Source organism: Primulina huaijiensis, chromosome 9 (assembly GCF_012295235.1).
Source record: "Primulina huaijiensis isolate GDHJ02 chromosome 9, ASM1229523v2, whole genome shotgun sequence".
Lineage (NCBI taxonomy): Eukaryota > Viridiplantae > Streptophyta > Magnoliopsida > Lamiales > Gesneriaceae > Primulina > Primulina huaijiensis.
In genome coordinates, this window is record NC_133314.1 from 20,445,423 (window position 1) to 20,470,644 (window position 25,222).

The 25,222-nt window shown below is 33.1% G+C and overlaps 1 protein-coding gene and 1 pseudogene across 1 annotated transcript in view; both read right to left on the minus strand.

The window, feature by feature from the left end:
* The window catches only part of LOC140984722 (uncharacterized), a 52,698-nt gene extending 39,894 nt beyond the window's left edge, over positions 1–12,804 (minus strand). Inside the window, exon 1 of the mRNA XM_073452291.1 lies at positions 12,246–12,804. Within this exon, the coding sequence (XP_073308392.1) occupies positions 12,246–12,587 (342 nt within the window). The 5' untranslated portion in view covers positions 12,588–12,804. The remainder of the gene's footprint in view (positions 1–12,245) is intronic.
* A 9,731-nt stretch (positions 12,805–22,535) lies between these two features.
* LOC140985164 (probable indole-3-pyruvate monooxygenase YUCCA7) lies at positions 22,536–25,222 on the minus strand (annotated as a pseudogene).

Consider the following 25,222-nt stretch of genomic DNA (forward strand, 5'->3'; position numbering starts at 1 on the left):
CATTTCCCCAACAATGCTCTATTTCTTAAACAAATATTCCCCACACCCAATCCGCCTCTGTCCTTCGGTTTAGTAACCTGTTTCCAGTCCACAACATGACAATGCGTGTCCCCGTCTGCCCCATCCCACAAAAAATCCCTCATCAACTTTTCCATCAACTTCTCCACCCATCTTGGCACTCTAAATAAAGACATGAAATAAGATGGCAAAGCGCTCAACACTGACTGTATCAAAACTAGCCGCCCCCCCTTGAAAGGAAGGCTTTTTTTCCATGAAGCTAATTTTCTTGCCATTTTTTATAAGACCGGTTCCCAAAAGTTAAATTTCGTGGGATTACCTCCCAATGGAACCCCGAGGTACTTTATTGGCCAAATATCTTTTTTACATCCAATTTCCTGTGCCAAAGCATCAACTTCATCTTCCGGAAAATTAATTCCCAACACAACACTTTTCCAAATTTATTTTCAATCTCAATTGATTCCCGAAGCAGTTGAGTATATCAACTAATGCAATGACATGCGTCTTCGACTGAACAAAAACAACTTGACCAACACATCATGGTGATAATTTTCAATTCAACATGTTTTCACGTTTTCGATGCTTCGCACTCACCAATCAACTCTCTTCACCAATTTGCTTCTTTATTCAAAACCACATTTCTTTTATTCATCTTATTGATAACACAAGTTCCGTAAACTATGTTCCAAATCTTTATCTTTATTAAAAATAAAAAATAAGTTCGCATAGTAGCCTTGGAGGAGCTCAAATCTAGCAAAGCAACTCGTCAGCAAACATGGGCATCAATCCAACCTCGACCACACAGTTTCTCTTTTAATCCCTTGCACAGGCCTAACTAGAAATCTAGCATCCGTAGAGATTCCATCTATTGACAAGTGTTGCATAGATATATGGATTTTCGAGTGAATGGATAATGGACTTCATATAGGTTAGAGGCACAAAAAATGATACTTCTTTAAAGAAATTAATTCATTCCACCCAGTTGTAAGTGGTTAACGAATAGGAATGACAATAGATACGGGTAGAATAGATACCGATCAAAAAGTTTGGGTCCCCGATCCAAAAGCAAACTATTTGGATCGGGTTTGGGTACTTTTAAATGGGTGTAAGCCGGGTAATCCGCACTCAACTTTTGCACTTGGATGAGTATGGGTAGGTGACGGGTTTTACAATACCTGATCCATTTAAGTTTTTATTACGATAAATAAATAAATAAATATTATTTATATCAATTCTAAATACACTACTTCACTTCTACTTTGAAGATTTTTTTATATGAGATTTTGTAGTTTATATATAAGTTTTAAACGCAATTAATATTTTGTGAGATTTATATAAATGATTCGAGCCCATTAGAATTGTTGCCTTTAATATCTAATTGCAAGTGTGTTATAACCTTTTTTTAGGATGTTTTTTATTCCGTTTTATTTTGTTATAAATATACAAGTTCAAAATTAAAAATGTCAAAAAATAAGTTATAAATATAAATGTATCTCCGCGTCCTGCCGTCCTGCCTGTTCGCTAAGTAGACTCACTCTACCGAGGGAAAACAAAGGCTGGGCCTGCCTTTCTTTCAAGATCAAGATACTACTCCTATGATTTCATTACAGGGAAAAGAACTTAAACCTCTCAAACTCGGAAAAGAAAAATCAAATCTTTCTTGAGTTTAAAATAACAATCGTCAAAAAATATACAAATATCCAGATAAGGGTCGGGACGGGTATGGGTTTCGATTTAGACAAGTCGGACAGAACAGGACGGGTCTCTCCTTTAAATTTGTAACAGGTCGGGTCTCCAGTCCTAGTAAACACACCACATTGTCATCCCTATTCACAAGAAATTAACTTTCTAGGATACAAAATATCACATAAGTTCCAAAAATTACACCCCTTCGATATGACAAGGAGCTAACACCTCACTTAAGTTGGCCGTTTGCAGACAAAGTTAATTTGAATTTTTATTTTGTGGATTTTATAAATTCAATTCTTTTCTTACAAGGATTAATTTAAAACTATAGCATTCAATTGGACTTCCATTTTAGCTCAACTCAAAAGGTTCGAGGAAATGATATTGAACAAAAATTTTGAAATGATTTGAACTTGGGTAGCACTTGGACACAAATTTGGAAGCCAATGTGTCGTTTTAAAAATAGAGTAATGATTATATAAAAACATTAAAAAATATGATGTAGTACTTGTTATGTTTTGAAATTTTTTCCTTTTTGAAATGTAAAATTATGGATGTAGTAAAAATTTGGAAAACAGGTGAGAAAATAAATATATGGTTGGACTCATTGATTCAAGCAATTTTTTTACGAAGGTTATACTCTCGAGTTGAATCAACATTCAACCACAAGCAATCATTCCATCCTCCGTAGAAAATGTTAAAAAAAATAGAAGTCTAAATATCCTCAGTTCTTGGGAACAACAAACATCTTCCCACTTAAGCAATTGCCCCTCCACTCAACTGACTTAGAAAAGAAACATATTATCATGAAATTAAAAAAGAACTCGAACTTCAGCATAATTTCAATTATTAGAATGATGTTCTTTTATTGTGAAGACACAAAAAGAGATAGAAATTTCGAAAAGTTGGCTCACTTCAATTTCGAAATTGTTTAATTTTGTATCAAGATTTCTTTCGAATTTTGGCAAGATAAAACAATCTTGATATGATTATACCAAGATAAAGACTTTCGAGATAAGTATATCAAGAAATAAAAAAAGTTTTGAGATAATATACCCATATGATTGATTCTCAAGATAAAATTTTCAAGATATCTCTACAATTTTCTATATAAGGATATCTAGCTAATCAACATTGGCAACCGAACTTCGAAATTTGAACGTAGGAGAGAGCATTTTATCGAGATAACATGATAATACTTCTCAACACCTATAAATAACCATTCAAGGTTGGAATATATTCACCTCCAAATTTTCGAGTAACACTTTCTCTATAACACTGAATTTTCGAGTGAGGAAGGATTTCCTAGCATGGAAGAAAATCTAAAATATCGAGAGTTCCAGCAGCAAATAGAAGGTCACTGTCCAGGATCTATTATCATCGATACAAAGATCGGAATTTGATCTCCACCGTTAATAATGTACCACACGATGTTATCAATATGATATTCAAATTTCAACAAAATCCAACGACAAGAATTCCGCAAACGACTTTCGCAAAAGACGATGCAAATTGTATCCGAGAAAACAACAGTTACTGTGTGTCATCCCGAAACTGTTTCAAATTACCTCAAAATCCGATCTCCACGCTCCACAATTCAGTTCCCTTTCTTATGAACATGCTAACCGAATTCCATCTCGATCCGATAGTTTAGTATGTCGCAAAATTCTTCTTCAAGGTGACCAATTTGCAACCCAAAAATTCATTTCACTCTTCTTTTGTGTATTCTTTTGATGGATTTATGTGTATCAAACTAGTCCAAGATACACCCTATTTTGTTCTCCATGTGGGATCATCCTATATGGGCTAGATTCATTGGGTTTTGGCTATCTACACACGAGTAAACTCACCCAACAGGCACAACGCTTTCGACCCCTTGCAAATTCGAAGCTACCAGCAAGTTTTGATTAGGTTCATTCGGAATAGGTAAGTGGGCTTATGTTTTAAAAAGTATATTCATGTGTAAGATCGTGGTCCTATGATTTTGCTTTCGAAAATTTTCGTTCGAGCATGATTCCTAGTTCATGTTCTGTTTAAAAATAATATGTTTACAAGTTATGATTTGAATTGATATGAGAAATGATTTCCAAACTATGATAAGATATGATCCTTATACGGTGAGATTGTACCGTTGTATGACCCCTATATGGTGATATGCTCTGTTTTCTGTCAAGATATACCCATATTTTCGAAAATATCTATGTATTTGTCATATGTGCTCGATCAAAACTCATTTGCGGAGTGTTTCCCCAAACACCCATCACCTTACTCTCCGTTATTTTCCGTGTGTTTCCCAAACACACCACCTTACCAATTTGAAATATTATTAAAGCTAAATTATGTTTGAATGCCAGAGTACTAATCTTAATCATGACCCAAGTCATATTGATAGTCCTAACGCAAATTCTAAACGATAGAGCTCCATGCTAAATGACATATAGAAATAAGGAGTTGCACCTATTTGGTGCCAACGAGTTGGGTTGTAAGACCGATGGTCCAAAGATTCATGTGCTTTGCTATTAGTGCTGTCGCAAATCACTGTAGATATCAATCTCTTCTTCCTTGTCGTCGATGTTGTCTCCATAGACCAACCTTACCAATATGATTTTGTTTCTCCAAACCACCTCGTTTATTGCTCACGCAGCCAACCAGATCATACAGCATCATCAACTTAACACAACTTACCACGAGAACTTCTTATGAGATCATTAATCTCATTACTTCTCTCCCCCAAACACCCAAACAATCCCCTCCCCCAACAAAATTATAAGCATGTCTATGCTTTTTGGGAGACTCGATTCCATGACCTCGCTCTAATACCAGTTCTCAGACATGTCATCGCTAGTTCTCAAACATGTCATCGCTGCAACTGGACCAAGAGCTCTAGCTTGTAGTGTAGGGTACGCAACTTTTGATACTTATATTATAGCGGCACAAAGCCTTAAACTAAACGACGAACCTGAAGGGATCCACCTATTTGAGTGTCAATGGGTTGGACTGTTAGGTTCATGAGTGATGATAGCAATGTGTTTTACCACTGATGTTAGACCCATGTCACACAACAGATATTAATTTTATCCTTCTTTCGTACCGATGTCCTCCTCATAGAAGAGACTAATATCGCCCTCTAAGATCTAACATCTAACTAGACCATGCATCATCAGCCGCGTGACGCAACCTACTATAAAAACTTATCAAGAAGTCACTCGTTCCAATGCTTCTCTATCAAAAACAAGCCTAACCCAACAAACTAAATTTGAAATTTGTAAAAAAAAAAAAAAAAAAGGTTTAAGTTGTTCCAAGTTCAGCGTAATTTTTTGGAAATGAACATCATCACCACTTCAATTTATAAAACTGGAAATATACAAGTCCATCTTCATCGGAATCATATTTTTTATTTGATTTAATAAAAAGGTGCTATTTTCGAAGTAACCATGATTTGATTTGGCTACAATATGATAAATTATCATATATTAAATTTATCTCACACGTAATTAGATAGTTACTACAGTATGACTTTGAGAAAAAATAGATTCTTGAATGCTAATAATAGGCCCTCATAAGTAGAAGATGGGTCAAACCATAATTTTCATTCCGTGAAACTATATAATAAAAATTTAATTCAATCTAATTTCCTTTTGACATAGCTACAAAGTTCTATCATGCTGACTTCATTCATAGTATGCTACTTTTATCGCTCACATAAGTGGAAGCTACCTGATGAAGTCCATGTACTTGAAAAAGCTATTTTTGTTCATCAACTTAGATTAATATATATGTTAAGTGGACATATTTTTTCAACATCACGTGTACGACGATGTGTTCAACGCGATGTATTCCTAGAATCAATTATAATATACTTAAGCATTCCCAAAATAGGTGGTGTCGATGTCAATGAGATACAGGAGAAGGAGAAATACAACTCTCTCAACATTTCAGGGAAGGGACAGAGAAACTTCGTTTGTTCTTTGTATTCTTAAGTTCATGCACTTACCATAAATCTTTTATTCGTTTTCGAAAGTGTCCCAGACTAAATATTATTTTCAAACATACCCATATATAAATATTTTCCTCCCCAAACTGGCCTTACAATTTCTTTTAATATAATCTTCCAAAATTGCAGGACTTAAGAATTTCTTCCTTCCCAAATGCCCCTACGCAAATTTTCCCAAGTGTGACCTTCCTTGATTTTTTTTATCCCCAAAAATTCCCTAAACTAAAATATTACTTCAAATTAACCACAAAATTCCTTTTAGGATTAAAAAACCTCTCTAATTGCTCTATAAATATTACCTTAAATTAAAAAATGTCTTTCCAATTTATTTTCTCACACAAATGACCCAAAATTATCTCGAGTGGATTTTCCTATAATGAGTTTTCCTGTACTTTTTAAAGCAGCAGCCCTTTTTCCTACGTTTGGATCTAAAAATATTGAATACCCATTATCATAATTTTCGTAAATTACTGATCTTCAAGAATCGAGTTAAGTCTTACTTATTCACACTAGCTAGGAAAGAGCATGGTAAAAAGTTTTTACAAATTTCGGTCCGACTTTGTATTAGAACTGGTGATATCGACGAGTGTATTTTTCTGTGATTTAAAACTCCGTCGAAGGATCGCTCACTTGGAAGATAAAGAGTTTTTTTCTTAACCATAACAGTCAAATAAAAGTCCAGGCTACGACTGATCTAGCTTTGCTTTGTGAAGAAAATGTGATGAGGATATTGATAACAGGGATTTCTCACAAATATTTGATGTTACGAAAATGTAACGAACCAGCCCCTATGAATTGATATTTTACAAAAACCAGGAGAGTTTCAGAGTCAACATTTATTATGTTAATGGGGATGGTTGGCCAAATCTTCTTGCTTATGATATTTGCTAGGATTCGCAAAACTCTTGATAAAATTTTGTGGCTGCCAACAAAGGATGATGTGCCTAAAAACTTTGATTCACGTGGGAAGTAAAGGTCACACAGAAGGAAGATTTTACGTTTTGATGAATAAATAAGCAATAATCCTTAATTTTCTCGTGGATTGTGGCTTTGGGAAAACTTCCTACTTCAGACAAAGTGCAAAAAAGATGGCCAGGTCAATTGAGATTAGAATAACAAGCATGTCGCCTTAAAACTCACAAATAAAACTAATCTTATTCCAAATTATTATATGGTTATCATTTAGTCTTAGTGAATATTTCACAATACAATGCCATACCTGGCTTTCAAGTAATGCATTGAGAAGGCCTTACAAGAAGGGAACCGAGCATTCATTAATGAGAAAAGGAAGTGTACCTAATGTCTGAGTCTTGTTGTAATCTAAGCACTGTTCAACATTGGGGGGCCACAAGAGTACAAATGACATGGATATTAATGTGACTTTATTTATGGGGAAGTACCAGACTAATGGAACGTATTAAATCTAAGGAAACATTGAAAAACTCGTTATCGAAAATCTCTGTTAAGTTGAGAAAAATCAAGCCAGGTGGAAATAATGTCGGTGAGTGCATGAAACAATCAGGTCATGGAGAGGGATAAAAAAAATGAACCCCATTTATCACTGGTTTCTTTGCAAGAACAATGAATGCTAAAAAAAACTCGCCTCCCTAACAAGCTTAAGTTGTGAATAAAAGCAAGAAGATAATATCTAGGTTAAGTTGCACCGAGGACACCCAATTTGGTATAAACGATAAATGTCAACACCGACATAGAGAAAAAATGTGTAAATTCTATCAACTTAATTTTAGATCTTGACTTCCAATAAAGCATGCCCTACTGAGGGAACAGTCTAATTCCCGCAGCTACTACTTCCACAACAGTATGGCCTGGGGTACTGCATTCCTATCCTGGTACAACCGATAGGATTCACACAGCTATTTGATGTTCCTTTTAGTCCACCAAATGTATTTTGAATTAATATCCATGCTTCAGGTCCCAAAGCGTCAATTCTTGCAACTTATTCTGACTTTGCACCTTACATCTTACATGCAGTGGCATAACAAACTGGACAAAGTTTTTATATAATGAATAAGGAATTCCAAGGGTCCACACATCCTTAGCTAGCCAAGCTGTATTACTGTCATTAAGCATCATACCTTTTGTATTTATCGTTTCCTAGTTTATTTTGCAGATATTTTTTGTTTAACAATCTTGTTAGTCTTAAAATCCATAGGTGATATTGCTTTGGGCGAACCATTTCCAAACCAACCTAAGATTTGTGAATCTTTCCCCAATCAAATATAATATTACAATTTAGCATGCTAGACAACTTTATGGCTGGAAAAGACTACTGAAATACTTGGTTCCAACAAGGGCTTGTATCAGATTGTTTGCCCTTGCAATACACCAAATTGTGGAGGATATGATCCACCGAAAGGAATGATACCAACAGCTTGCCAAGAAATAGATTTTTAGCACAAGTTATTAACATACATTTTCAGGATATTTTATGGTCACTCCACATCCACCACGTTTGAGGTCTTAGACTTAATTAAATAACCCAAAATCTGATAGAGCCTCCACTCAATTTAAAAAGACAAAGTTATGACACAATTCACGGCCTTGGTTCAGGGCTCAAGGTTCTATGCACGGAGAGGTAAGATCTTTGGTCATTGTGAAATTAAAATTTTGCACATTTTCACTTAAAAGTGGTCCGAATCAAACCCAATGAACAATGAAACTGAATTAGCAAAAACATTTGAGGGCTATGAAAGACTACTTTTGGGAGTGGAGAACTCCCTTTCCGAGTAAATTGGAGAAGACACCAACAAAGATATGATTCAAATTATGGACCAGTTCGAAAATTATACGGAGCTAATAGATGTCCCTCAGCTCAACTCTGTAAACCAACTTAAAAGCCTCTCGGATATATACTTCTTTGCACTATTTACCGCCGCAGAAGCCCATAGAGTATCCTGTAACTACATATCTCTAAGTCAGGTTTCTACAATGGACTTGATGCCTATTGAGTTATCTCTCCCATATACACCATGAATTCTCTCAACTAGTAAGCAAATACAGGGAAGATGTAAAAATATCCCATGCAACATCACCTTTTCAGTGTCATCCTTTCACCAAAAAAGCCCTTCCAAATATTATGATCCAACAGTTCTGATAGGTTCACGTATAAACTATCTTAGTCTTTCATAGGTTACTTGCCAGAGAAATCCAATTGCGCTTGAAAAATTTTAATACTAATGCTAAGTCTCTGAATGCATTAAAACTCTTACCATTTTCGAGACCAAAATGCTTCCATATGTTTCCGGTAAAACAGCAACTAGCACTTCTCCTCCTGATACATAAAGCGCTTAACCATTTAAATTTCAGTAAAATCCCTGCATTTCACGGAATAGATTTCATCAAACCATCGAACTCCATTGTTGACAAAAGCTTACAGAAGGTTTATACCAACTCAAACAAATAAACAGTAGATAACAATAACTCAGAAGAAAATAATTTCAGCAACTACAAGTGTGCTCATGGCAACTCTCCCACATCCTATTGTAACTGTCATGAAATCCTTGTCCCCCTCATTCTGAATGGACAAATACGGGAAGGCAATAGTATCCGCACTCACTATTTAACCTTGTACAAACAGCATGATTTTCTGGCAAGCACACATAATCCTACAAGTTTTGGACAAGTCTTTTCCAATTCAGCAATAAACCAAGATCAACAAAGTTCTACCCTAACATAAATAAGAGCACAACAATGTATGTTGTGTTCAGCAGCCACACAATACAATGTTCAGGGTAATTAGATACTTTATAACAAGAGTCCAAAGTCAAATTGATGCCATGAACCATAATAGGAACTAGTGCCCGCTACAGGCGTTGCGTGCTTGTATGGTCTTCTATTTGTTGAAAATTTTCTTTGGCGTTTACTCATTTTTCTGTAATTAGTTTTGAGTTATATTATAAATTATGGTAATATTATAATTATTGTAAATTGAGAGGGGGCATTATGGTAATGAAGCGGGAAAAAACCAAAATAAAGAAGGGAAAAACAGCCACACCACCGTACTAAAGGTGGGTACAACTTTAATATAGACAAAGATAAACCGAGTTGTCAACATGCATGTTAAAATCTTAAATTAGAATATAACAATTAGTATCTTCCATTACCTATGACTTGGTATCAACAATACAAAAACATTTCAACAAATTACTTAGAAAAACAAATTTCCAGAATTCATTCGAGTCAGGGAATTCATTGTTCGCGTCTTTTTCTTGCTCATGTACACCAGCACATTCGAGTCTTCAAACTCTATTGAGATCCCATCACAAACAATAGTATCTTGTTGATTTATTGAGGAACTCCAGCTCAATAATTAACCTCAAAGAGAAAAACACCTTTTTCTTCCTTATTTCACCCTAATATTTTGTAAGAAACATAGAAAAAAGTATAAAAAAAAGATCTCTGGTGGCCGATCCCCCATGGTTGGCAAGACATCGTTCCCAAAATGGTGAATCATAATCCTCCATGCAGAGAAGCATAAGATAAATTTGGATTGGATCATCATTTAATATGCCATTTCTGAACATATGAAAGAGATTCTGTAACAGGTCCATTCATAGGATTCGCAATTTCAGCCAATAAAAAATGTAGAACAAAATAGGAGAAATCAAATAAACAGTGAAATGATCCTTCTCCCTGCTGAGTGCAGATTATACAAATTTCACTATTCAAACATGAAACTCAAAAGGTAAAATGCTTCCACACTTGTCATCCTTGAGTTTAAGATTCTATAGAACACTACTGTTCATGTTATGGAGCAATATCAGAGTAGTGCACAATACATATCTGTATTCAGGAAAAAATTGTTCCAATTTAGTTGAACAACTTCTACTATGTTGGAAATTTAAAACTAATATTTTTCTTTATAATATAGAAGTGAATTGATAACATGCACTCTATATTTCTACTTTTCACGTGGCAACAGAGCTTTAGAGATTTGAAGACAGCCAGGAGAAAAAACAAAACAGTGTCAAAACTAATGCCGATATCTTGGCACTTGACCAGGTTTTAATGATTCAAACTACTATCAAGCCGATTAAGGGAATTTCCAGTCAAATCGATGGACTCAACAAATCCAAACTGAAATACATAAATATTTACGATATCCAAATCGAAGTGACAAAGAACCAAAAGAAGAGCAAGCAAAAGTCGAGAAATTGTGGTAATGATAATTTGAACTAATGATTCATTTCACAAAGAAATGACCCGGTTTAGCGACTTAAACTACTCTTGAAGCAATTAAGTGATAATTTATCTTTTCCCATTAAATGGATGGATATAACAAATCCATAAAAACTTGTAAATTTCAGATATCCAAATCGAAGTTAAATAAAAAAAAAAGCCGGTGGAAGGTAAGAGATCGCGGTAATGTCAAGACTTAAACAAGTAGAGAAGAAATTCCAAAGAAGATAGTCCTCATGGACCGAGCATGAAAATCTCAGACAGAGGATAGCGTGAAAGCAGAGGATTGCACAGTGACCCTCAAATAAAAGAAGGCACCAAGGGCTTGTTTAGTTGAACAGTGATATATAATTTCTGTCTTCTACATGTTTATATATCATTGTGGAAGATGATTCATATAGTGGAAGTCCATTAAAAAGAAAAAAAGCATTTCTTGAGTGCCATCATATTCTTATATCCCAGTAATTCTGACCAGCATCTCTCTGTAGCATATTCTATCAACTGCTACAGAATTGAAAAACTTCGATTATTCGCAGCTAAACAGGGTTCAACACTAAGTTCAAGAGACCAACAGAGCGAGCTACACGAGAAGGTAGATAGCACAAGGTGACGAACTAGAAATTCGGAAAGGGGTCAGAAACGAAACTCAGAGGATAAAAACATCCCCGAATTAGTCTTCAATGCTTCTGACCAAAACACATCTTCTATCACACTTTCTAAGATATTTTGTATATATTCCAGTTAAAACAAGCCAGATTCATGTTCTACTTAACTACAGATAAAAAATTTAAAAAAGAATCAATAAGATAACCTGAGACCGAAAAGGTTATTCTTTAAGCAAAATAAATAACAGCTGTAAGGCTGTCCAAACCAAAAGACACCTAGTAAATGAATGGTTACACTAAAACCCTTTCGCAGGACTACATAGTGTAAGGATGCTACTATTGGAGGTAGGGAAACCAACGCCCTATACGCTATTACTATACTCAGCAAGAATTGGAATGGTACCAAGTTCCAAATGCATTTTTAAATACGATGAAACAGAGTCAATTAAAGACCTAACGACCTAAAGAGTAAGAAGCCTAAACTCCAAAGATGGCATCAATTTAAGCACAAGAAAGGCCAAGAAAATACAAGGAAAAGAAGTATATTTGAATTCAAAAAACCTCCAGCCTCATGTATAGTCATGATTCAAAAAATATACAAATATGGGGGTGGGGGGGGGGGGGGGGGAACGGAAATTCAATAAGGTGAAACAGAGCAATTCAATTGCCAAAGAATAAGCAATAAACTAGAAGAAAATACCAAACAATCAGTATGTAAAAACAGAAGGGATAGAAATAGGAACCTTGGGCGCCCAAATTTTATCGCTGGAAGCAACTGCATGCCATTCACGAGAAACCAAACGAGCCTGTGTCACACTGCGTGCGTCAAGTTTGCTCACTATAATCATCATGATTCCTGAACCAAACACCATCAACGGGTCCAACTCCTCGTCCAGTCCGTTGTCCTCCTGCTGCTTCCATGCACTTACAACAGAATCTTCAATCCCTCCATCAGGGACGTTCTCCATTCCATACCACGGAGGAAAGGGCAAAGAACGAAAACACGAAGGGCCATCTTCCAAATCACCAGTCTTGGCCTTTTTTTTGCCATGTACACCAAATTCACCGGAGTTTGAGACAGACATGGTACAACAACAAGGAAAAAAAACGAGGGTTTACTCGAAGGCGGTTAAAGTCAGACACCCCAGGATAAAAAAGGAAAGTTTCTAAAGATTGATTGACGAGGAAATGGGTATATGATCCGCGGGTACACTTTTTGTGGGTGTGAGTGCGTTTCCTTGAGTGGTAGAGAGAGAAAAAGTTAGAGAGAGATTGTGGAAGATAAGGACACAAAAATGGACTAGATAAACCGTAAGATAATGTTCATTTTTTAAGCGGTTAGCTTCGCAGGTGAAATGTGATGGCGGTTTGGGGTTCGTGCCGCAACGCTTGCGGCGATGAGACAAAAACTCTAGGCACTTGGCAGTTCGATATATTTCACAAAACGCACGTCGTGTTTTTCTCTTACCATTTTGGTTACATATTTTTTTAAAAAAATTATATTTAAATACACTCAAACAAAAAAAAAAGATATATTATATATTACAAAAATTAAATAAACATTAAAAAAATAATTATCTACAGAAACCAATAGTATAAACACGCTGTTGCGCATATTTTTTATATTATTATATGTTGATTGATATTTTTATATGCAAGTTGTGCGAGTAACTATGAGGTACCCCGCACGAAATACGTAGAAATATGGGAAATTTAGGGATATAGATAAGCATCGATAATCAACTCAACATATACATACACACACATATATATATAGATTTGATATGCTGCACACCTACCGTACACATCCGATGAGGTGTCACTCACCCATTGGATGTGATGAAATATAGAAAANTTAAAAGCAGTAACCAATCAGTTTCATGCGATTCGCAATACTATATAATTTTTTTATATGCAAGTTGCGTGATTAATTATTGGGTATGGAAGGCGGTGGAATTGAAGTCTGAAGAGTAACTCGACCACAGCTAGAAACTCACCGGGTCCGAGTGACACCCAGCGGATTAAAATGGGTAAAATATTAACTCTTGACCGTCCATTAAGACTGTTACGGTTCGAGTAATATATATCTATATTTTTATATTGTTTTATTAAGTTTGAGACACTTAGAGTAACTAACTTTGATGTCATTGTCTGTTTTAATAATTATATATATTAATAAAATGTTAAAATTTTAATGTAATTTATATATAGTTCAACGGATAGATTCATTGTTTCTTGGAGTTTAAATTATATATTCAATTTTTACTGAAGTCATTTTTTTATTCTTTTATTTTTCAATTTATTTTTTATTTTATATATCAAAATTACATTGTAGTTCATCACTATTTCTTATAATTATATTTTGATCATCATTTAAATATAAATCAAATTAATTATAAAAAATATTATACAAGTATGCAACGCGTGCATCGGTGAACTATTGTGTGTGTGTATATATGTGTGTGTGTGTGTGTGGGTGTGTGTGTGTTGCTCAATTACTTGTATTTCATCTCATCGTTATCCCATATGTTCTCTCAACTTCGTTTTGGTCCACTTCATCATTTTTCAAGCATTACAGTCATAAAAAGATAAATATTCAAAATGTAATAATAATTATATAAATATATTGTCAATGATGTAAGTACCAAAATTTAGATAATCAAAAAGATAAATGATGTATAGATTAAGGATATTATTGTTATTTTACTAAAAATTAAGCTTATAATCAATTTTTCTTCAGACACAAACAAAAACTCTCCCAAACATTTTCTTAGTGGTTTCAGGTAAAAAATAGAAAATATAACAAAAAAGAAATAAAGTTATTGGATAAAAACCAACATTACTAGACTAAAATTATAATTTTTCAACATTATTATATAACATTTATGTTTAAAACAAATATAAAATAATTTATAATATAAATGGCGTTTTTTGGTAATTTCGTAAATGACACACAATAAGATTTTAATTATATTTTTATTTTCTATTTTTAATTCATTAAAAAATCTAACATCTTAATTAGTTTTTCTTCCACACATCAAATATTTATGTTATTTTCGCAACTCCAACATGATCCAACTAAACTGAAATATTTTTAAAAAACACTCTGTTACTTATAATATCTAAATTTTAAATTTGAAAACAACTTTTTTAAAAAATGTTAAATCTAAAATAATTTTATGAAACCAATTTTGTAAAATACTTTGTTTTAAATAATAATAATTTTTTATTAATTATTGATAGTGGGTCGATCGAAGGGGCGCGGGTTTTGGTCGGCCCACCATCATTTTAAAAATTATATTAATTGTTAAGAATTATTGATTATTAAATAATTATTATATGAAATTTTTTAGAGTATATTATAATAATACGGTGAGGAAGATTTATCTAAAAACTCATTAGGACAAAGACAACCCCAAAGAAGCCTAATGCAATCGGGAAAGGAAGAAATAAGCTCCCAATGGATAGCTTGTATGATAAAATATGATGAGTCTCTATCAAAAGGTCAGATGTTCAATCTCACTCTGTCTTTAGGTTTCGATCCGGTTATATAGAATTTGTCCAGTGTGGTTTACCTTACCAGCGTAGTTTGTAGGTTAATATATTGATAATTTGGATTTATTCTGAGCACACCAAAAATAACGACAACGGATTTCAAAAATAAAAAAGAAAAAAAGATCAAAGAAATAATGTTCACATGATTCAGATAAGTCAAACTTAGAAAAGAAAATAAAAATACACGCTTTTCCTATATATATATATATATCGTGACATTACTGAGCCACTAGTAATTATTAAATCAGATTTTGAAATGCTACACATTTCCAAAAATATCATTCTTTCTAAAAGTGGCTTACCTAATTATTTGTCCTATTTATATGTAGCTTTTTTATACCTATATATATATTTGAATATGTTTACAATGTTTTGCAATGAGATTTCCGGGGAAAGACCCAATTCGATTTTAAATATTTAGCTATAGTCCAAACTCGATCCTTATTATTTTAATTTTGTCCTAAATATTTAAAATTATGTCTAAATTGTTCCTTTAAGTTATTTTTAAAAAAAAAAAATACCCTTGGCTTCTTTATCGTTGGAAAATAATTAAATTGGACCATGAAATGGTATCAGAGCTTATGATTTTATACTAGACATACTAAATTATTATTATTTAGTAACTTTTATTGTCGATGAGGAGATTTTTCTCAAATTATAAATCTGAACATATGTTCAAGATTTATTATTTCCAGGTTTTTATTCCAATAAAATGGAATATGCAAAACAAGAAGATATAACAGATGTTAGATACCAAAAGCAACTAGGAATGAATAAAATTACTGAGGTAAAAGTATGATTCAAATTAATAGATTCTTATAAATAATATCGGATTTCTCTAAATTCTCGAAAAATATCAGAAAAATCCAAAAGACGGTACAAAATTATGATTATCAGTTATTCTATATACCACAAAAAATTGAACAAATCCATGAAAAACAATAAGAAATTATTGGAGCTTTAAAAGATATTCAAAAAATAATCCAAACCCTAGAACAATAACTACTTGTTTGCCAACAAAATTTTGAATAAATAAAAATTAGAGTAAAAAATTTAACGTGCATAAAATCCTTTCATAACAATAGCGGTCATCGGGTTTGCACTGCACACAGTCCGAGCAAGCTCACTGGTCAACACCTCATGTCTCTTCAAAAGCATCAACATCTGCATCGATCAAGTCTAGTGGGCCTAAAGACTCGACACACATAAACCATGAATAGCAAATAGTAGTTAATAAAATCACATGCATTTGAAAGTAACGTGTACGAAATAACAGCTGAACATACATAAACATAAACGTGTCATAACTGCATAAACATTTTCATAAAAGTGCTTCCATCATAACATACATAATCATACTTAATTTTGCCTAGAAATATGTTCAAAGCTAGTGGTCCGTAACATAAATCGCCTGATCAAACTAAACCACAGTACTGGGCTGTTAGGGATCACCACAGCCTTTCGACCGGATGTCCAATCCCACATACATAAATCCTCGGTCATACTTTACCGGATGGAGAGGTTCTCGGTCATGTTTTACCGCTTTCCAATCTCATAATCATAAATCCTCAGTCATGCTTTATCAGGTGGTCACAAGACAAATCACATACCTCTAAAATAAAATATTTTTGCGTGTTGATCATATTTAAAAAAACGTCGAGGGCTTCGTTGGAACGCTCTGGACATGCTGCCCCAACCACAGCAACAAAGATCCAAGAGATCCCATTTCTTATCAGAAAATTACGAATTTGCTATCGAATCGAAGATAACATAGGGTACTACAAATCATATGTTGAAAACATTTCCAGAAAACTAACCTATAAGTCGTATAATTCGAAATAACAGAGGGTGATGGGTTTTGTGACATAGAAATTTCTCAGCTTGTGCGGTTTTATGATAAAAATCATATCTCTCACGTTTCGCATTAAAAAATTACGAATTTGCCATTGAATCGAAGATAACACGGAGTGCTACAAATCATATGTTGAAAACATTTCAAGAAAATCAATCTATAAGTCGTAGAATTCGAAATAACAGAGGGTGACGGGTTTTGTGACATAGAAATTTCAAAGCTTGTGCGGTTTTACGATAAAAATCATATATCTCTCGTTTCTTATCAGAAAATTACAAATTTTCTATTGAAACAAAGGTATTACAGAGTACTACAAATCATATGTTAAAGACGTTTCCAGAAAACGGACCTATAAACCGCAGGAATTGAAATGGCAGCGAATGACGGGTTTTGTGACTCAAAATTTTCAGAAATCATTTAAATCATATCCCATCAAAATTTGCACATAACGAACGAATTTTCATGCACAAAATACATCAAAATACATAATATGACGAGATCGATGCATAAAAAAAAGTTTATACATGACTTTGCGTTAAAACACACGAATATAACGAATACCGACGCGGTGGATTACGGGAGATGACCGGGAGACGCTTGCTGCACGTTTTCTTGCTAGAAAAAGAACGTGAATCTTCAGAAATTTGCAAGGAAAAGGCTGAGATGGTGGATGCTTGAAAAAGAGCTTAGAACCCTAGTTTTCTACCTCCAATTGTAACATGTGTGTGTGCGCGCGTTGTGTATGTGTGCGTGTTAGTTAGAGGGTTAATTAAGGTTAAAAAATACTTAGTTAAATAATTAGTGGTAAAATATTACTAATTTATTTATTTAATCCCATTCAAAGATTTAATAAAATAATTAAGTACCAAAATTTCAAGATTAAAATTTTCAAATTTCGAAAATAGTTAAAAGGAGTACTTAAAAATTCTATTTTAACTTAAATACTAATTAAATATATTAATTAAGGCATAAAATTCATTATAAAATATTTTACACACAATTTAAGGATTAAATCCCCAATTTTTAAAATTTACATTTTAAAAACTTAAAATCTTATAAATCGTCTAATAATTTAAATTGAAATATAAAATGCTAAAATTCATAAATCATTTAAAATAACAACTTTTCTTGGCTTAATTAAAAATGTAACATTTTATTAAATCACATACATCGTCTCTGGTCTCCTTTCCTCGATCCCGCATCGCATATTCTCCTGAAAAGTTAAAACTCGAGAAAACATTTTATCTCGGGGATTGAAGAATGAGAGATCAAGTCAACCCTTCACCTCTAGATGAAGCCAAATTGTTATCTTAAGGAGGTCAAGACATGATATGAATTTGAAACTATTGCCTAGGTTTATACTATATCACCCAGCTTCCCAGAAATTTCAACCCTGCCTACGCGGATTCAGGAAAATCTTAAGGAAAATGGGCAAACAATTATTATTTGTCCACTGGAGATATTGTGGAGCTTTACTTTTTTAGTGCAGCACGAAAACAAGTAGACAATGGCTCACATGAAGCATTTCGATTCATCCAGCTAAGGAGACCAAACATGAACATTCAGAAGTTCATCAAGGATCCTCCGGAAAATGAAACACATCTTGTTTCATAATTCACTGAAGATGACATCTCCACTAAATGAGCATGTGGATTATGAGTTTGTCTAACATAGATGTACAAATTCAAGTGTACATTTAAGTTTAACCAAATTTTTTAAATCGATCTTTTTGTTAAATATCATGACTGTAAAAACTAAAAATTTTGCATAATATATGTTTGAAAGGAAGAAAAAACCCTTTTGGAACAGCAAGCTGTCGGGAGTAAAGAAACTTGTCAAAAATTCTGCAACACGTCACATGTTGGAAGATGATCAGAAGACATCTATCCAGAGTACCAAACCAGAAAGAGCCATAATTCGGGACAATAAGTCCAAGTAGTGAAGAACCATATGAGTCAAGTTTTTTTGCGAGGGCAAGATTCCCCCAAAAAAAGTAAAGAAGACATATGATACCACCAATACAATAATAGAGCATAGAACACTCAAGCACTACGAAAGGGCGAACCATTAACTAGTGGTTTGATAGAACCACCTACCACAAAAGGCTGTTGGCACAACTGACGATAATGTGAAGATATAATTCAAGTCCAAAGTCTGGATTTCATATCCACCAACGCTTCTATATATATCAAGACAGATGAAAGTTGAAGACATCGATAATTTCTTCAATTTTCTTTCAAATAAATTTATAATATTTCTCTTTCTATTTTATGTGTTTTGTATTCCAAGCTACGATAAATAGATAAACAAGTTTCTCCTTATCTATAGATGGTTAATATTGCAATAATATTTAATATGTTTGAATAAAATTTATAAGTTTTGCTCCTCTAGTGTATTATTTTCATAATAAATTTATTACTATACATATTGAAGTGAGAAACGAACCAAGGTTGTGTTTAGTTTTGCTTAAGGAATATGCGTCAGAAATCATCAAAGTAATTAAATAAAACAAGGATAAAATGGAAAGTTAGACTAAATTGGGTCAAAATCTTAAAAAAAAAAAAAAAAGAACTAAATCCAAAAATTTCCCAGATTTCCCGATCATTTTATTGAACATAAATTTCTGAAAATTTGAGTCACTTGTTTTTTAGGATGATAATTATTCGTCAATGATACTTATTATTAGTAAAATTTAATTATGAGTTTAAAGATGAATAAAGTCTGTCAAATTTAAAAATTAATTTAATTTTGTTTCAAATTAAAGATTCATGAACAAGCAAAAAAAAAAAAATTTGTTTACCGTCCCTAGTTAGTTATACACATACAGGACACTGAAATCCAAGCAAAATATTTATTAAAATAAAATATAAAAAAATTGCCAAATGGTAGACCAAATCAAAATGTTTATTTTAGAAAAAGGAAAAAAGCACAACAAATGATATAGTATTTAGGGAGTTTGGTGGAAGTGATTATGATAAATTCTAAATTTCTTGAAAGATTATACAACAAAATTTTGGTACCATCTAGTTTTTTTTTGGAAGAAGGGTCCATTCTGTGGAGGTTGGTTGGACCATATGATATATCAACGAAATATTTTATACGATTTATAAAGGGTTTTAAATATATAATCGATAGACCAAGTTACAAACTGGGATTTCATAGCTGTATTTATGACAAATTGGTCACATGTATACTAACAATTTTTTGATAAGTCTGTCAAGTCTAGTGTGGTTTATTTGGTTGACCTGTTTTGCAGACTACTTAGTTTAATTCGAGGGTTTATCCAATACGCGCACCTACGGATAGCAGTTGCGAGTTCTCCCGTTAAAAAAAAAAAAAAAACAATGATACTAATTGACTACTCCATATCTTTCTTGTTAAACCTATCACATTAAGTGAAATTACATGTCGTAATCATGCATTAAAAGTGTAATCCATGGTTCCAAAATTTGAGAAATTACGTTAAATGAGATAATAGTGATTTAAGATCATTAGAATATATCAATGCCGATAGTGCTTATGTGGCAAAACACGGACCATTAGATCAACAGTAGCTTCAACTCAACTGAAAAAGAGAGGGATGATATTGAAGTAAACAAATAAACAAATATATGTGATTTTTCTACCTAATCAAAGTGCACAATAACTTCGTATTCATCATCTTATGTAATATTTGATAAAATAATATTAAAAATTAAATTATAACCAAATACCATTAATTTTTAAAAGTTGGTATCTTGATCATATATAGAATAATTTTATAATAATATATTTAGCTATATATTTGTTATATATCCAACACTAACTACAAAACTGAAATTTATTTAATTTGCACATTCTAAGAATAAAAATTTTGAATTCCGATTTCATTCAAATGAATGTTCAAATCAATAAATTTAAAATTGTTAATACAATGTATAACTTATTGAAAAAAAATTGTGTATTATGATCTAATGCGAAATATAATACGACGTTTCGTAGCGTTTTAAGTATTTTAGAGAGAAAAACTATGTGAAAATAAGTTGTTTGGTAAATTTCTTTGAAAATTTTGATTTAATATATAATGAAAAAATTAAAAATAATGAAACAGTACTTATCACAAAGTTTACCACATATCACTACAGAGTATTTAGGCATATATATATATATTAAAATGTCCCACAGTGATATAATATCTTTATGATTCTGAGGGCATTAATACACTAAATGCAAAGTATTAATTAGGAATATATGTCCAACATTGGTCAATGGTGTGAAATTAAAATTAATAATAAAGCCAATAACTTTTTTTAAATAAAATAAAATATAATAGATTACCTCAAAAAAGTTCCGTTTCTTTCTAAAATTTTATAATTATATGCACGAGTAACATCAAAACATTAAACAAATGTATCTCAAAAAATAAATAAATAAGCGATTGGTGTGTTTTCTCTTAGTAATTGTAATATCTAATTATATTAAGTGATATTTCAAAGTTGGCTATGGATGGATATCATTAAAAAAAAAATACTTTGAACCAATTTTGGAACAGGACAGATGTAATTAGTACTTGAAAAGTCTAAATCCGCCATGTTTATTGGATTATTGAAGCTCAAAATTCAACACAAATATTATACAAAGGCATCTGGTGAAGTTTGATCAATCACGTATGATATATATTGAACACGAGGTCTCGAAATAATTGGCTCATTTATTGTCATTTTAATTTTTCAATGTAAGTTAATTTTATGTGGTTTTGAAGCTATANTGTTAATTAACAAGGAACCGAAAAAAGCTAATAGTGCGTGTGTATATAATTTTGATATGTTGTTCATCAGTCATGTTCACGTCATATTACATATACATGCATACATCCACTATGTGTACACGGTTGATAGGCACAGAAATAGACACTCGAGTAACGAAAAATAAAATCGTATGTTTTGACTTAAATAGAGTTTTTTGTGGATGCAAATATTTTGATAGAGTACTCTTGGAGCTCAAGTTGCCCATTCTTGTCTATGAAAATGACGAGTTCTCTCATGTGACAATATGGCATATATAACACATTCGTCAAAAATTAGTGAGAAGAACTAGCTAGGGTGGTTANTGATCAAGAATATCATTAAAAAGTCAATTATATGAACAAAATTCATATTTTATTTTTAATTAATGAGAATTTTAATTATAAAATATAATGCAAATTAAATAAGAGAATATTAGTAAAAGAAATAAAAAAATTACTGCTAAATATAGAAATTTAACTTATATATTTGAAACAAGCGAAAAACGAACGTAGTCTATATATATATAACCAAAATACTACTTAAAATGATACTCTTGATTTTAAAACTCTTTAAGTTTTAGGTTAATCATCTATAGATAGACGTGTAAAAATTGCATGTGTTGCAAACAAAAAAAAATTTGCCATCAAAAGATTTCAACTCTTAATTCAAAACACTAAAAAATATGGATTTTTTGAGTTGATCTTTGCTACACCACGAGATCTTTTCCACTGTAATGGCAGAACTCACTCCAAGATTTCATACTTTTTGTCCCTTCAATAACCATTCATGTGACGGGGGTAAATCTCTCAGATATAGCGTAAATAGATCCTAGTTTATAAATTGATATTCTTGCCAAATAAAAGACCAATTCACTCTGAAATAATCTATAAATAAATTCCTGTTTCACTCGAGTCTAAGCCTGTGGGGATTTTACGTGTACTACCTTAACAAATGCAGTGAATAGTCAGCGTCACATTGAATAGAGAGTATGGATGCAAGGGAAGATATGGTCCACTATATTTAATGGGTCCCTATATGGACCAATTTTCTGGTCATAGATCCTATCAGTTTCCTGCAGTAATAAACAAAGGGTTGGACCGAAACGAGACAACGATCGAGAGAAAGGGACTCGCGCGTTCCATCTAACAATCTGAAGATCGACATGCTTAGCTTCATCAGTTCACCACTTGCCTTTCTTTTTGTGCAGTTTCCCTTCAAAAAAAATAATAATGGAATTTTACTTTTGCATGATACGCCAATCTTTTTTCTGTCTGAAAATTATGCCAAAAGGCTTCGGGAACTGCTAGTATTTAATTTAATTTAATTTAATGTCTTTCCTTCTTACATACAGCCAACTCGATTGATCGATCTATCAATACCCACTGCCAGTTGAAACTGTACAATCAAGAAAGGAAAATAACTGAAGATACAAACTTTGCTAAAAAAATATTCAACTACTAATTTATACTAAACTCTACTAACATCTTTGATGACAGGAGACCCCGATCGAATGGTTTTTTTGATTTGTTTCTTTCCTCCACATTTTGTTGACATCTTGTGCAACTTTGATCGCATCTAGCGTCGCACCGGATATACCTTTTCTAGCGAAGCCAACGGCGTAAAGTCCGGATTTTCCTTTCCATCCATTTGGAAATCCGTCACGAGAAAATAATTCATTTTCCTACGAAATACACCAAGAAAAATAGGTGAAGAATGTTACCCTGTAAATAAGTTTCTACGAATTAGAAGAAATATACAAGTAAATTTGAAAAAGGGTAAAAAAAAATGACTAAATGAAAACCAGTTGTTTTTCATGATTTTTTTTTATTTTGCTGACGTTAACAGCGCTAGCATGTAGTTTTTTCAAAACAAATGTGCCCATTTATTTAATTATCATATATTGGAAATTAAAATCAATCATTCTTCGAATGGAAGGGTACTAAAATCTCTGCAAATCTGTTACCAATAATTATAAGATTATGTTTGTTAGCATAAAATAGATATATACAATACAATCCGAATTGTGACAAGATTCGAAATATTAGAATCTAGGACGAAACTCTCTACTGTCACTTTGAATTGAATCAAACTAAATTTTACAAACCTATACATACAGATACTTGCATATGCATGTATATATATGTATATGCATCGCACATACTTGTGACATATATGGACAACAAGATCCTCACCTTTAACCATGATGGAACATTGCTAGTGTATCCCGTGGCGAAAATAACCGAGTCGATTTCCAGAACTTCCCCATCGACAAGCTCAACTCCTCCATGCAAAAACTTGTTGATTCCAGGAACTATTTTGATATCACCAGATTTAATTCTTGAAAGTGTGCCTGTATCCAGAACTGGTGTTTTGCCTTCACTGTTCTTGAGCTGCAAAGGACCCAAAGCTGGCCTGTTTAAGCCATACTTTTGTGTGTTCCCAAGAATCAGTGTTGCTGCTGACAGCAGTATTTTATCCACAATCCAAAGTGGCATCNATATCTCATTTTAAATCCGCTGATTCATTGAATTTCATTATTATTATATATGCACCTTATTTTATTTCATAGTGTATAAAATTAAAACATAAATTTATTTTTCTTTCTCGTTTTATGAAGCATGTTTACAAACTTTTAAACATGTATATAGAGAAATTATGCTAGAAATAGATCAATTAAAGAACAAAAACATATTTATATTTTTGTTATATTCGAATTTTGGGATAATTTTTCGTGTAAATAATGGTTACCAACAAAGCTTTTCCGTAAGGAAAAAATTACTCACAGGACTGCGAACCACCATGGATGGAATCGCATTATGATGGCAAAGATCGAGGCAAATTTCCATCCCAGAATTGCCGCAGCCAACAACCAAAACACGCTTTCCACTGTAAACTTCCCCCGTTCTGTAATCACAAGCGTGGGTTACATTCCCTTGGAACTCCTCGAATCCTTCGAACTCCGGCACAACTTTCTCCGCATTCTCCCCAGAAGCCACCACAAGCCACCTGCACATGTACTCCACCCTCGATTCATTCATCTTCACCGTCTTCACACGCCACATGCCACACGTTTCATCGTACCTAGCGGACTGGACCGATTCATTGAATCTTGGATCAATCTTAAAATGCTTGGCATACGATTCAAGATATCCGATAAACTGATTTTTCGTGGGGTATTGCGGCAGGTTCTGAGGGAAAGGGATGAAGGGAAGCTCGCAGAACTGCTTTGGAAGGTGAAGTTTCAGACGATCATACGTCCGGTTCTGCCACAGCGAGGCAATGCAGTTATCTTTTTCAAGAACTACAAAGGGAACTTCTTGTTTTCTAAGGCAGGCGCAGACCGCTAAACCTGAGGGGCCTGCACCGACAATTACCGGGCCGTTCACGAGTATGCAACGGCCTGAAAAATAGTCGTCTTGATCTAATCTTCGAGCCATATTTGGGGGCACACTATGATCGCAATGGTTCATGATCAAGATCGTTGTATGTTCTTGAAATGATCCGAACTTACAAGAATAATTTAGTATTATAATATGTGGAATGTTTG